The 14,985-nt window shown below is 45.1% G+C and overlaps 1 protein-coding gene across 1 annotated transcript; it reads right to left on the reverse strand.

Moving 5' to 3' along the window:
- Positions 1-212: 212 nt before the first annotated feature.
- LOC131736894 (zinc finger and SCAN domain-containing protein 29-like) lies at positions 213-5,971 on the reverse strand. Its single transcript, XM_059022532.1, has 2 exons — positions 4,284-5,971; positions 213-519 (listed from the first exon to the last, which is right to left on the reverse strand). Exons 1-2 carry the CDS (start codon positions 5,269-5,271, stop codon positions 509-511), a joined length of 999 nt encoding a protein of 332 aa, XP_058878515.1. The 5' UTR covers positions 5,272-5,971; the 3' UTR covers positions 213-508.
- Positions 5,972-14,985: the final 9,014 nt, after the last annotated feature.

Here is a 14,985-nt window from a genome sequence, read left to right on the forward strand (position 1 = left end):
TGAGAGGTCCATGCAGCAACATGTGAAGCCATCTTGAGGCAGGGAATGCAATTAAAGTTTAAAAAATTGGTCAAAATGTAAAAAATAAAAAAAATAATTAAAACAATACACACACCTTACGTAAACAGTTGTAGCAACAGATGGGAACATGTAACACAATAAAATAAAAAGGTCCTTATGTGCCTGTGAACAGGAGGTGAGTGGTGATAATAAAGGCAATGTCCAGACCAGAGTTCTCCCAAAAACGTCTGTGTTTTTAATGTCAATAATTGCAATAAATAATAATAATAACCCCCCCCCCCCTTTTCCCAGCGATGGTATCGGGGGGAACACGGCAGGGTTACAGTCCTTAATAACAAAAGAATGACACTCCTGAACCACAATCCTCCGTGCACGAAACTGTGCTCTTTCTTCCGGGGTCGTGGTGAGTGCTGGTGCTGTGCTGTGTTGTGCTGTGAGGGACGTGCTCCGGGTCTAATGCTGGCTCCGCGGCTGCAGCTCCCGACTCTCACTCCTCCTCTGATAACGACACAAAAAAACAATAACAAACACACAGGCTCCGGCTGAATATCGTCATCAGCGCAAGGCGCGTACTAACGTAGCTGCTTCCCCTTTTGTACCCAGAACCTCATCCCTGCAAGCAACCCGTTGCCATGGTTTCTCCACTAGGGGCTCGCCCCGCAGCTGATTGCAATGGAATCCTTCCAGGTACATGCAACTACGCGCTCCCCCTAATATGGTCACCTTCCGGTTTCTGCCTACCGTCAAGGCAGTCCATCTAGGAGGAAGCATACGATCCACCTTACCAAGCGCCTTCTTTGGTCGGGAGGGAGATTTACAGTTTGAATTCTTTCTCTCTCTGTCACACATCTCACCCCTCAGAGTGATGCCGAAGGCACACTCGGCCAATTCTAAGTTCCCCAATGGGCCCCCCTCCCTTGAAAAAAAATCTGCATTTTGATGCTCCTTACCCGCACGATGTTTCACTGTATAGTGGAAGGGTTGCAGCGCCAGATACCACCGAGTTATCCGAGCGTTATTGTCCTTCATCGTATGCAACCACCTTAAAGGAGCATGATCAGTGACAAGAGTGAAAGAACGCCCCAGCAAGTAATAACGAAGGGCATGAGTGGCCCATTTGATGGCCAAACACTCCTTCTCAATGACGGAGTAGTTAATCTCCCGTGGAGCCAATTTTTTGCTCATGTAAATAATCGGGTGTTCTACCCCGTCAACTTGCTGGGACAGGACCGCCCCCAGACCAATCTGGGAGGCATCGGTCTGGAGGATGAACTCCTTACTGAAATCTGGTGAAATAAGTGCTGGGGCCTGGCATAGTCTCCTCTTAATCGTGTCAAAGGCCCCCTGACACTCCCCTGTCCACTTAACTATTTTTGGAGCCGTCTTTTTGGTGAGCTCTACCAAGGGGTTAACTATGGTGGCATACTCGGGGATAAAGCGGCGATAATAGCCTGCTAACCCCAATAGTGATCTCACCTGCGGTTTGGTTCTCGGGATCGCCGTCTCCACTAGAGCCTGGACTTTAGAAGCGATCGGCTTTACCCGCCCATTACCCATAAGGAAGCCAAGATACTGGGTTTCTTGTTTGCCGAATGCACACTTGCCCAGGTTAGCCGTCAGCCCCGCCTCCCTCAGAGACTGTAGGACGGCCGAAAGTCTAATAATATGCTCTCTCCAGGTAGAGCTGAAAATCACCACGTCATCAATGTATGCAGCGGCATACTGCTGATGGGGCGCTAGGACCTGGTCCATCAGTCTCTGAAAGGTGGCCGGGGCTCCATGCAACCCAAAGGGCATGGTCTGGAAATGGAACAAGCCACCCGGGGTAGAGAAAGCAGTTTTCTCTTGCGAACTCTGGGTTAGTGGAATTTGCCAGTATCCCTTCGTCAGATCCAAAGTCGAAATCAACCGCGCTCCTCCCAGTCGGTCGAGGAGCTCGTCTACCCGAGGCATGGGATATGCATCAAACTTGGAGATGGCATTAACCTTTCTGAAATCCACGCAGAACCGAGTGGAGCCGTCCTTCTTAGGCACCATCACTATCGGGCTGCTCCACTCGCTCCGGGAAGGCTCAATGACTCCAAGCTCGAGCATATCCCTCACCTCCCGGCCAACGGCACCCCTGCGACTCTCCGGGATTCGATACGGTCTCTCTCGAACCCTGACACCTGCGGGAGTAATAATAGCATGTTCAATCATATTAGTTCTGCCAGGCAAGTCAGAAAAAACATCACCAAATTGTTTCACTAACCCACGGAGTTCACACTTCTGATCAGGAAGTAACTGTTCCCCCATCGGAATGTTAACTGTAGCTGGTGTACTGACAGAGGGACCAAAATCCTCTTCTATACTGTCATTGGCTATAAACAGGGCCTCCCTTTCATTGTAGGGTTTTAATAAATTAATATGGTAAATTTCAGTTTTGTTCCGGCGATCGGGTTGTCTGATTTCGTAGTTTACATTACCAATTGCCCGCATCACCTCATATGGTCCCTGCCACTTAGCGTATAGTTTAGACTCCGAAGTGGGAAGTAGCAGCAGTACCTTATCTCCTGGCCGAAAAGTCCGAATCCGTGCTTGTTTATTGTACTGCTGCTCTTGCCGATGCTGAGCCTGTTTTAAGTTCTCGTGTGCCAAATGACCAACCAATTGCAGGCGATCTCTCAACATAATTACATATTTCACTATGTTTTTAGCATCTTTATTTTGCTCCTCCCATCCTTCCTTTACAAGATCAAGGACCCCTCGTGGCTGTCTCCCGTACAGCAGCTCAAAGGGAGAAAACCCGGTCGAGCTCTGAGGCACCTCTCTCACTGCAAACATCAGGTAGGGAAGGAGTTTAGCCCAATGTTTTTGCTCCTGGTTGACAAACCGCCTCAGCATCTGCTTCAATGTCTGATTAAAACGTTCCACCAAACCATCCGATTGCGGGTGATAAACGGAGGTCCGAATGGATCGAATTTGTAATAATTTATACAGTTCCTTTAAACACTGTGACATAAAATTAGTTCCGTGATCAGTCAGAATTTCTTTGGGGATCCCTACTCTCGCTATGATCTGCACTAACTCTTTTGCAATCGCTAATGCACTAGTGGACCTCAATGGTACTGCCTCTGGATATCTGGTCGCGTAGTCCACCACTACTAAAATATGCGTATATCCACAGTCAGACTGGCTCAATGGGCCCACTATGTCCATTGCAATGCGTTCAAAGGGGATATTGATCAGGGGCAGTGGAACCAATGGGGCCGGGCGAACCCGCCCCGGCGCTACCTGTTGGCACTCTCTACAGGTTGCCACATACCGCTTCACCTCACTGTACACTCCCGCCCAGTAAAATCGAGCCAATATTCGTTCCTGAGTCTTTTCGCTACCTAAGTGGCCCGAACAAGGGACATCATGAGCCAACCGCATGATCTCATGTCGAAAAGACTGAGGAACGAGTAACTGTGTTACAGTCTGCCCTGTGCTCGGGGCTCGGGATACTCTATACAGCAAATGCCCAAGCACAATGTGGTGAGGGTATGTGAGCGGCCGATTGCCATCTACTTCCTTCCCCTCGATAGACCGAACCTGCCCCCAGAGGTTAGCCAGCGTAGGATCATTTTTTTGCTCGTACGCTAGATCAACATCTCGGTCCCAGACTTTCGGTATATCGAGCGGGGATATGGTAGCCTCAGCACTAGGGGTCTCAGTAACTCGGCCCGGTCGGTCACACTGGATCCCAATTCCCTTTCCCTGGCGTTTATCAGACGTGGAGGAGTCTCCTACCAAACCCCAACCTCGTGTCATTGATGCGCCCTCCCATTTTTCCACCCTTCTCTCTCGTTTAGTTTTTTTTGGGCGGAACCGAGAGGGGAACAGATCAGCATGCAGCGGAAAAATATCTCCAATAGTTTCCCCCGCTGCTCCTATGGTCTTACCGGAGACTGGCTCTACCTTTTGGTTTATAATTGTTTCGAAACATGGCCAGTCTCGACCTAAAATAACAGGGTATGGCAACCTTTTTGCCACCGCCACAATTACACGGCGGGTGTGACTACCAATGGTCACATCTAATTTAGTGAGGGGGTAGTCCTTGTTATCTCCATGGATACAGGAGATGACCACTAACCCACGTGACCACCAAGGTACCCCTTCTAAGAGAGTTTCCGAAATCAAGGTCTGACCACACCCAGAGTCCACTAATGCGTGGGTGCTCACATTACCAACCCGCACATCAACAATACAAGGTCCCTCCCAATCATTACCCCTGGACTTACCTGTCGCCGGTACCAAATAATGCGAAGCCGCACCACACTCCATTGCTGAGGGGCAATTCCGGGCAAGGTGGCCGACCCCATGGCACCGGTAACATTCCAGAGGGAGAGGCGCCCACGGAGCCTGATTGTCCCGCTGCCGACCTGACAGCGGGGAGGGGGCCCCTGTTCTACCCCAGCTGGGGGTTGACCTCGGCCTCCAGTGTTGTGGAGCGAGGCCACCCGTTGGGGAACGTGAGGGTGCTGGTCCAGACGTGAAGGGTGTGTGTGGGTGAAGGGGCCCAGGCCTTGGGCCCGCCATCCTGGGTCTGATGAAGGTCGGCGTGGGATGTATCGGGGTGGGCAGCGGTGTGGGCATAGAGTCCTCGTACCCCTCAGCCAACCTGACTGCGGCGTCCAGCGTGGTGGGCCGGTGCCGGCTGACCCAATTACTGGCTTCTGGCCCCAGCAACTGTATAAATTGTTCAATGGTGACAATCTCAGCCACCTCCTCTGCTGTGCGTTCACCAGGGCAGAGCCACCGGGTCACCTGGTCCACCAACTGCTGGGCCATTACTCGGGGTCGGACTCCTTCGGGGCGTTGGTACTCCCGGAACCGGCGGCGGTGCGTCTCCTCCGTGATGTCCAGTCGCTGAAGGATGGCTTTCTTTACCACATCATAATCCATGGCTTGTTCATGGGTTAAAGCGTGGTAGGCTGCCTGGGCTTCCCCGATCAGATTGGGTCCCAGCTGGGTAGCCCACCACTCCCGAGGCCATAGGGCTGCTGTCGCCTGCCTTTCAAAGGATGTTAAATAGGCCTCGGGATCATCCTCCAGCGACATCTTCACCACTTTAGGTTTCGGAGGCGCTACTGCTGGTTCGGCCACCGGTTCCCTCCTCTGGTTGGCCGCGAGGAACATGGCATTCATCCTCTCCATCACCGCTGCCAAGGTCTCTTCATGCCTCCGTGCCTGAGCCTCCATCATGGTGTTCAGTGCTGCAGGGTCCATTGTAAAATCCCGTTTCTGACACCACTTGTGAACAGGAGGTGAGTGGTGATAATAAAGGCAATGTCCAGACCAGAGTTCTCCCAAAAACGTCTGTGTTTTTAATGTCAATAATTGCAATAAATAATAATAATAACCCCCCCCCCCCTTTTCCCAGCGATGGTATCGGGGGGAACACGGCAGGGTTACAGTCCTTAATAACAAAAGAATGACACTCCTGAACCACAATCCTCCGTGCACGAAACTGTGCTCTTTCTTCCGGGGTCGTGGTGAGTGCTGGTGCTGTGCTGTGTTGTGCTGTGAGGGACGTGCTCCGGGTCTAATGCTGGCTCCGCGGCTGCAGCTCCCGACTCTCACTCCTCCTCTGATAACGACACAAAAAAACAATAACAAACACACAGGCTCCGGCTGAATATCGTCATCAGCGCAAGGCGCGTACTAACGTAGCTGCTTCCCCTTTTGTACCCAGAACCTCATCCCTGCAAGCAACCCGTTGCCATGGTTTCTCCACTAGGGGCTCGCCCCGCAGCTGATTGCAATGGAATCCTTCCAGGTACATGCAACTACGCGCTCCCCCTAATATGGTCACCTTCCGGTTTCTGCCTACCGTCAAGGCAGTCCATCTAGGAGGAAGCATACGATCCACCTTACCAAGCGCCTTCTTTGGTCGGGAGGGAGATTTACAGTTTGAATTCTTTCTCTCTCTGTCACAGTGCCCTTTAAATAAAGTATTGAATTATTAAGCAAAATCATGCAGAAACCATGGTAACACGTACCAGAATTTGTGAAAAGCTGAAATCATACCATCAAACTGGATTGCATGTAATGTTGAATGATTACATTATGATTGTCAAGTGGGGTTTATAATGGCAGTGAACTGATTTTCCAATCTGTAAGGATTCCACCATAACTGAAAACACAAGGAAGTCAGGTATGATTATGAATTCACATCACTGCATGCTATGTTTAAATATTGCATGATGTATTTTTAATCAGTCTATTGATAAATAGAATCAAAGATTCATTAATTATTAAAGAATTCACCTAGTTTACTATAAAGCTACGTCATAGTTGGTGCTTATCTTGGCGAGAGCCGAGTTCAAATCAGCATGGAGTTTTAACATCTACTCTTGTGTAATGGAAATCAGCCAGAATGTCCACTCATGCTGTGTGAAGCAGTTATTTTGGTCAAACTATACCCAGCCGGGAATCCACCTGGATTGTATATTTTTAGGTTCAAATTTCAGAATATTAAGTTTGTGAACATTGATTTATTGTTATTTTGACAGACTAAAAAAAAAAGAAAACAATCAATACTCTATATGCTTTTCCTTGAATGATCAATTTGTAATCCAGTAACAGAAAACTGGAAAGGCCATTTGAGATTTGGGAGCTGTTGTCACTTCCCCTAGACCATTGGTTTTCAAACTTCTTAGGCCCCGTACCCCTTTCCAAATAATCGAGTCTACTGCGTACCCCCATCTGAGATAGGGTCATAATATACTGTAAAACAGGATTGTTTTGAATTTTAGTGTTTAAATTATTTATTGGCATATCAAAATGAAATGGCTATTTTGGCTAATGTTGAAGGATCATACACATTATAATGTCCTCTTTTACGGGGTTGTTTGGTGGCCTCAGTAACTTCTTCATTGGCAGATGCTACTGCTGTTGCTTCAGATGCCTTTTCTTTTGCATTTGTGTCAGGAGTTCCTGGGTTGTTTTAAAACCTTACCCAGCGGAGAAGCATGATTACGAGTAATTTAATGCAACCAAGTAGTACGGTACTGTATTCAAAAACAATTAACGGTTCTGTTCTACCCAGTAATCTTTGGGACCAGCATCATGGCAACTGATAGTGTGCATGTGACCAGAAATAATGTACTGTAGAACTGCTGTGCGTGAGCTGGGGAGACCGAGTATGATTGTCACACTTTTTACTCTTTATTTCTTCAATCTAGTGACATTCTGCAAGGTTCCGTTGCTCATTGAATTGAAGAATAACACTTCATGTACAAATGGATGCTTTTCTAATCAGCATAACTTTATTCAAAATATGATATGGATTTAGACTGTTGAAAAAGCATTGCTCATCTGTGACAACCTGCCCCATACTGTGGTTGGTTGTCACACGATATGGGGTTGATTCTCACTAATTATGTGGTTGCTTTTACAGTAGAAAATAATGCAACATTTTAATTTTTCAAAGTAACAAAGTTTATACTGTGTAACACAGGATTACAATGACAGAGAGTTATATTTGGACTTCACTATATGAACATAGACTATATATAACAGTGTTCTTCATTGCAAGGCCCGCGGACCACTGGTGGTCTTTAGTGCGGCCCCTGACGTCCCGAAAATACACAAATGTGAAAACACCCCATCATGCTATGGTTTCTCATACCATTTCTATGCTGATGATGCTCAGATTTTCCTCTCCTTCCCCACCTCTGACTCCACCATCCCCTCCCATATCTCTACCTGTCTGTCTGCTATCTTCTCCTGGATGCACTCGCATCACCTCAAACTCAACCTCTCTAAATCTGACCTCCTGTTCTTTCCCTCCTCCCCCTCCTCTGATCTCTCTATCTCCGTTCCTCTGGAATCTACCACACTCTCTCCCTCAGAGAACCTCGGAGTCACCCTGGACCCCTGCCTCTCTTATTCCCAGCACATCTCCACTCTGGCATGCACTTGCCGATTCTTCCTGAGCAACATACGAAGAATCCGAGCCTTCCTCACCAACTATGCCACCCAGCTCCTGGTCCAGGCCCTGGTACTCTCCCGCCTAGACTACTGCAACTCCCTCCTGGCTGGCCTCCCTGCGTCCGCCGCCTGTCCACTCCAGCTCATCCAGAATTCCGCTGCTCGCCTGGTGTTCTCTCTGCCTCGCTTCTCCCACGCAACTCCACTGCTCCGCTCACTCCACTGGCTCCCGATCACCGCTTGCATCCAGTTCAAGACTCTTGTACTAGCCTACAGATGCCTTGACCAGACTGCACCCAGCTACCTCCAGACCCTCATCTCTCCCTACCCCCCACTTGACCTCTCTGCTCCTCCTGCACTAGAAGACTGGCTCTAAGTCCTCTATGCTCCCCTGCCTCCAGAGCCCGCTCCTTCTCCACCCTCGCCCTGCAGTGGTGGAATGACCTTCCTACAGATGTCAGGACTGCCCAGTCCCTGACCACCTTCCGGCGCCTCCTCAAGACTCACCTCTTCAGACAGCACCTGTAGAACTCCTCTTTTTTTCCCTATGGACACTCTTCCTTAAATGCGCTTTACTTGCTCTTATCTGCCCCCTATTTTACTGCATTTAATGATGTACTTTAGAGTACTGTAATCTGTCAAGTGTTATTTAATCTGTAGTATTTTGTATTTAATTATATCCTGATGTAACTATCACTGACACTGTTATCTGCTCCGTTATTGAATCGTATTTTGTCATACTTGTACTTGCTACAACCAAAGTCATTGTATTTATCTTGCTCTTAATTGTATTATTACTTGTACTGTGATTCTTGAAATGTATTTTTGTTTACGACTGTAAGTCGCCCTGGATAAGGGTGTCTGCTAAGAAATAAATAAATAAATAAATAAATAATAATGTCAAAATCCAGACTCCAATAAGTATGCCGAAACGAGTCCAAATTAAGAGTCCAAAAACAGGTTATGCTTCTGAAAAACAAAACTAAGGTTACAATTTAAAACAAAATCAAAAAGCAATTCTCAACAAAAGTCATGCATTTCTTCCAACAAATGCAGAAGTGTGGAGAGAAAACAGATGGGTCAGTTTGTATAAAAACATTTTAAAAAGTTACAAATATAGTATTACAAATAAGTCATTTTTTATAATTTTTTTATCAATTTTATCATTGAACAGTTGAGTTGGGACAATGTAAAATTCTATGTGTGTCTTGTGCGGTATTGAATCCAGACAGAATAAGCAATTGTTTTGAAGTGAATATTTCCAAAAGCTAATTTGTTGAAACTAGAAAGGGGGATACAGTATTTATATCATGCAGTCAAAAATGACTTTTAGCAAAATGCTTACATGTAAAGTTGCAGCAGTCTGATGGTGTTAATCAGCTCCAAGACAAAGCTTGTTGATGGGCACTCGCTGTATGATATGAACACACTCAATAGTACTGTGTCCATTTTAGGACATCTTCAGTTGTCACCCCTCCTCGAGTCAGTCGTCACCCCTCCTCGAGTCAGTCGTCACCCCTCCTCGAGTCAGTCGTCACCCCTCCTCGACACAGTCGTCACCCCTCCTCGAGTCAGTCGTCACCCCTCCTGATTAGTGTATGTGTTTTTACCTTTCTTCAGCATTTAATATGTATACTGTAAGCGTTTTAAAAAATACTTTAAAAGTTACGATGTGCAATTTCATTATTTTAATCTGTTTGGATTTAAATTGTAAGGAAAATCTTCTCAGCATACGGCATGAGACATAACTGTTTTTTTGTTGTGTCTACTGACTCGAGGAGGGGTGAGGATTGACTCGATGAGGGGTGATGACTGACTCGAGGAGGGGTGGCAACTGACTTGAGGAGGGGTGACAGCTGACTCAAGGAGGGGTGAGGATTGACTCGAGGAGGGGTGATGACTGAGTATGTCCTAAAATGGACACCGTACAATAGGTCTTGAGTAGGGAATCCAATTGCGGACACTTTTCCCAGTACTGTAACGGTTTCCCAAAATTTATGGAATACTGTCAGAAAAATAAATAGATTCTGGACCCAGTTCAATTAACCAATAAACAAGTGTATTGTACAGAAACATTAACAATGTAGATACAACAATTACAAGTGACCAAAAATAACCCCAAAACAAATCCCAAACAGAATAGTCAAGTTGCTGTAGCTCCTCAAATGAAAAAACAAGAAAAAACTAAAATAATCCAAAATCTAGAAAAAAAAGATCTCACCAGGTCTGATGAAGCTGTTAATGTAGAAAGTCCTTGGTGTTGCTGCCCATCCAAAACAAAACCAGAAAGCTCCAACAAAAAACAAAAAAAAGGATTTGTAATCCAGCAGAAATAGGAGGAGGATTGTCAGCAAACTATTCTTTAAAATATGTTTTTAGTATTTTTAATAATTTATTTTTCCTAAAAGGACCTTATAACCTTTTATTTAGTAGATGAGTTTGGATAAAATCAGAGAAGCCAGAAACCTAACTCTGTTACCAAACACAGAACAAACACACAGCCCTCCCCTGATGACCACCTGACCTTAATAAAGGAAAAAAAAGTGAAAAAACAGGTTTTCCTAATAATTTGGCCACCTGTGGATAAACCTGGAGGCGGAACGGAAAGGTACTGCAGCCCAATGGCTCCTCTTAAAGGGATATTACACTTTATTTATTTATTTGTTGCTTTTCTCATTTACAGCTTTCAATTTAATGTAGCGGTGTTACAGTACAAGGATTTTTGATTGATTTTTTTTTAAATTTTTTTATTCCGGGATTCCATTTTTGTAATAATAATAATATCATGGTTTTGCTTTTATTAATAATTACTGGTGTGGAGGCGTAGGGTAATGCACTCACGACAAAGGAGTTCTTCAACGAATTAATTAATAATGAAAAAAAAAACAGACACAAGCATTGCAAGTAAAGATAACAGTCGTGTAGCTCCAGTGCAGAACTAGTGATGTCACTATCAGTAGGACAGCAGCTGCCTGCTCAACTAAATAATACTGTTATTTAAAAACATGAACTTAGATAAAAAACTGAACTGATTAAACTACTAACACTGAACATTTAAACTCCAGAAAGTAAACTTACCTAGTAAATACTACACATTTGTAAAAGAAGCAACATCATACAATGACAATCTTTTAGGTTTTTTTTTCTTTTAGCCTACAGACTGCAGAACCACCGCCCAGCTATTTAAATATGTATAGCCGTGTGTGCGCTCACTCCCTGTCAGCTGCTGGCTGGATGTTTATAGAGTTAAGCTCGCCCAAAAGAAAGGAAACACACACCAGTACGCATGTGGTTTTATTTGAAAGGAGAGTCAACATTGTTAATTCGATTGTTAGGTCGTAAAGTACTACAATGTGGTAAAAAAATCAGTTGTCCATTTTTCTTTGAAAACCGCTGCCCTAGACAATAACTTCCTTTGTTGCACAATATTTGCCTGTTTCTCATATCTCATTATTAGGAAATTATGACCAGTATATTATTTTTCCAAATTCCTTTAAACCAGTAGGATTAGTTGTTTCTGCTTAAAAGAATAGTATAAAGAAAATGTATTTTACGTGAACAGTAAATACCGCTTTTGGTTTCTATATACAATGATGAAAGAAAAGTGCTTATCTGCTTATGAGTGGTGATTCTTGACTACTATCTATTTATGTCAAGGGAGAGGTCACTTATCTTCAAAAACACTCAATTAAAAAAATGTAAGATAGGCTACCCGACAGGAAAAGGGCTTGGTAGTTCAGGTATTGATTTTTTTTTTTTTCCAAGGTACTATAGTTCAGGTAAAAGGCTACTTGACCTGATTGTGATGATGCATCACAAGATTCCTCTAAATAAATTATAGACACTTGAATAACAGGATAGTTCAACCTTTCAAACCTTTGTACTCACGTGATGCCATCAAGTCCATTTAATTGGTTAAACTAGCAAAGAGGCATAGCCAGGTGAATTTTGGCACAAACTAGTGCTGCTCCTCCCTCAAGGTTACTCTGTGTATCAGAAGATAGAAAGCATTTGAGACACAATTTGCAGTTCTTGAAAGAAAGGGAATAGAAGATAGAAAGCATTTGAGACACAATTTGCAGTTCTTGAAAGAAAGGGAATTGTTAGCAACTACCCTTAAAGTTTAAAGTAATTTAAATAGATAATAGACTGCTCTGGTTGTTATGAGTCTCGGGTCCTCACTCATTCTTGAAATCTATAATATGGTTATGCTATTTTAGTTATAATTTTTGTATGAAACACAGTACTTAAGTTTTGAGATTGAATTAATTAACAGGAATGATTTCCATTACACGAGAGTAGATGTTAAAACTTCATGCTGATTTGAACTCGGCTCTCGCCAAGATAAGCACCAACTAAGACGTAGCTTTACAGTAAACTAATGTGATCCATCTGTGTCTCCACCCATTTGCGCTTCCTTCCATATGATGATGTAGATATCCTTCTGTCTGGTGTTGATGGCTGAAGTGTAAAGCTGGCTCCAGGGATCAGCTTATTGCCTCCCTAGCGCATCAGCACACACAACGGCTGCGATGCTGGCTCCGGGGATCAACCACAGTGCGGTCTCCCCAGCGCATCAGCATGACAACCGTCTGGATTGAGCTAAGTAGGGTACATCTCTGGGGTCATCAAGTGGGCACCATCCATCCTCGGTGTTTCGTCGACTAGCCCACAACACCTGGCGTCCCAGCATCACCCCCCTCCGTCCGACCACTCAACTAAGCCCAGCTTACTTACCCGTACATCAGTGTTTCTTTCTTTCTATTGTGCTTGAGATCCCCAGCCAGAATCTTTCCGTCTCAACCACAGCCAGTTGCTGCTCCTCTTTGCTGCTTCAGATAAGTTCTTCACTGTGCGATGCAACTCTTGGCCACTGAATCCGACGTCTCTGAGAAACCGGGTTGTAGAGTGTGCCACAAATCCTCGACAACCCACCTCCACTGGGTAAACCCGGACTCTCCATCCTCGCTGTTCCGCTTCAGTGGCTAGTTGAGCATACTGCAGTTTCTTCCTCTCATACGCCTCATCTACAGCATCCTCCCATGGCACTGTTAACTCTACCAGGTGAACAAGGCGTGCTGATCCAGACCACAAGACAATATCTGATCGAAGGTTAGTGGTGGCAATCTCAGGAGGAAAAATAAGCCGTTGACCAACATCTGCCAGCATTTTCCAGTCTCTAGCAGCTTCCAGTTGTCCTGGACGAGGATTGGTTTTAATACCTTTTCTTGGTGGTTGCTCTCCTGGGCGGAGGAATGTTGTCTTTTGTGTGTAATGTTTTGATGGAACAGGTGGCAACTTATTGGTCATGTTACACTTGTCTTCCGATGCTAAGGCCAAACATTGCAGCACCTGGTCATGGCGCCAAGTAAACCGTCCTTGGCTAAGACCCACCTTACATCCTGTCAAAATGTGCCTTAATGTTGCAGGTGATGAACACAAAGGACATGAGGGATCTTCTCCTACCCAGAAGTTTAGGTTCTGTGGTGATGGGAGAACATCATATGTTGACCTGATGAGGAAACTGATCCTGCTCTGTTCCATTGACCATAGATCTTGCCAGCCAATCTTGCGTTGTTCCACACTCTTCCATCTCATCCATTCTCCTGCTTGGCCTGGGAAAGGGCCTTTATACACCTCATCCTCTCCTCCTGCTTTTGCACCTCATTTGCACGTAAACTCCTCGGTTAGAGCGGAGACTGGTAGCTGCAGTATTCCTTTACCATAAAGTCCCACTCTGCTGAGGCAGCGTGGAACTCCCAACCATTTCCTGATATATGAACTGATTAAAGCTTCCAGCTTCTCTACTGTTGTCAAAGAAACCTCGTACCCAGTCAGTGGCCACAGCAACCTCGGCAGTAGACCAAACTGAAAGCACCAGAGTTTTAGTTTGCCTGGTAAAGCGCTGCTGTCTATGCTCTTCAACCCTTCCACTGCTTGTTGTCTAACTTCTCTCACACGAACTGTGTCCTTTAGATCCCCGTCGTACCATCTCCCAAGACCCTTCACTGGCTTCTCAAACACTGTGGGTATTGCCTCACCATTAATGAAGAACGTTTTATCTACTACTTTACCTTTAATTATAGAGATGCTCCTTGATTTAGTGGGCTTGAATTGCATTCGTGCCCATTCAATGTTATTGGTTAATTTGCCCAATAACCGATTAGTGCAGGCTACTGTTGTAGTCATGGTTGTCATGTCATCCATGTACGCTCGAATTGGTGGTAGTCACATTCCAGAAGCTAAGCGCTCTCCTCCCACGACCCATTTTGATGCCCTAATGATTACTTCCATTGCCATGGTAAAAGCCAGTGGAGAAATGGTGCATCCTGCCATTATTCCAACTTCTAGGCATTGCCATGTAGTGCTGAATTCTGAAGCTGAAAAACTAAATTGCAAATCTCCAAAGTAGGCTTTCACTAAATTTGTTATTGTCATCGGTACACTGAAAAAATCAAATGCTGCCCAAAGAAGTTCATGTGGCACTGAACCATATGCATTAGCCAAATCCAGGAATGTCACATGGAGCTCCTTCCTCTCCTTTTTAGCTGATTGAATTTGTTGCCAGATCACATTGATGTGTTCTAAGCATCCTGGGAAACCTGGAATGCCCACTTTTTGTATTGAAGTGTCAATGAAGCAGTTCTTTAATAGGTAAGTTGACAATCTCTGAGCAATAATGCTGAAGAAAATCTTGCCTTCTACGTTTAATAGGGAAATAGGGCAAAACTGACTGATGCTTGTAGAATATTTTTCTTTAGGTATAAAGACTCCACCTGCTCAGCGCCATGCTCTTGGTACAGCCTGTTTTTCCCTTGCCACGTTCATCAATTTCCACAGGATTCATAGAACTCCTGAAGCACTCTTGTACACTCTGTATGGAACTCCATTAGGCCCTGGAGATGATGAAGCCCTTGCTTTTTTCACAGCTTGCTCTATTTCTTTCCACTTAGGTGCACAGACCTCCATTTGGTATTCTGGTGGATTGATAGGTGGGATGTCTGAAGG

This window comes from Acipenser ruthenus, chromosome 4, assembly GCF_902713425.1.
Source record: "Acipenser ruthenus chromosome 4, fAciRut3.2 maternal haplotype, whole genome shotgun sequence".
NCBI lineage: Eukaryota > Metazoa > Chordata > Actinopteri > Acipenseriformes > Acipenseridae > Acipenser > Acipenser ruthenus.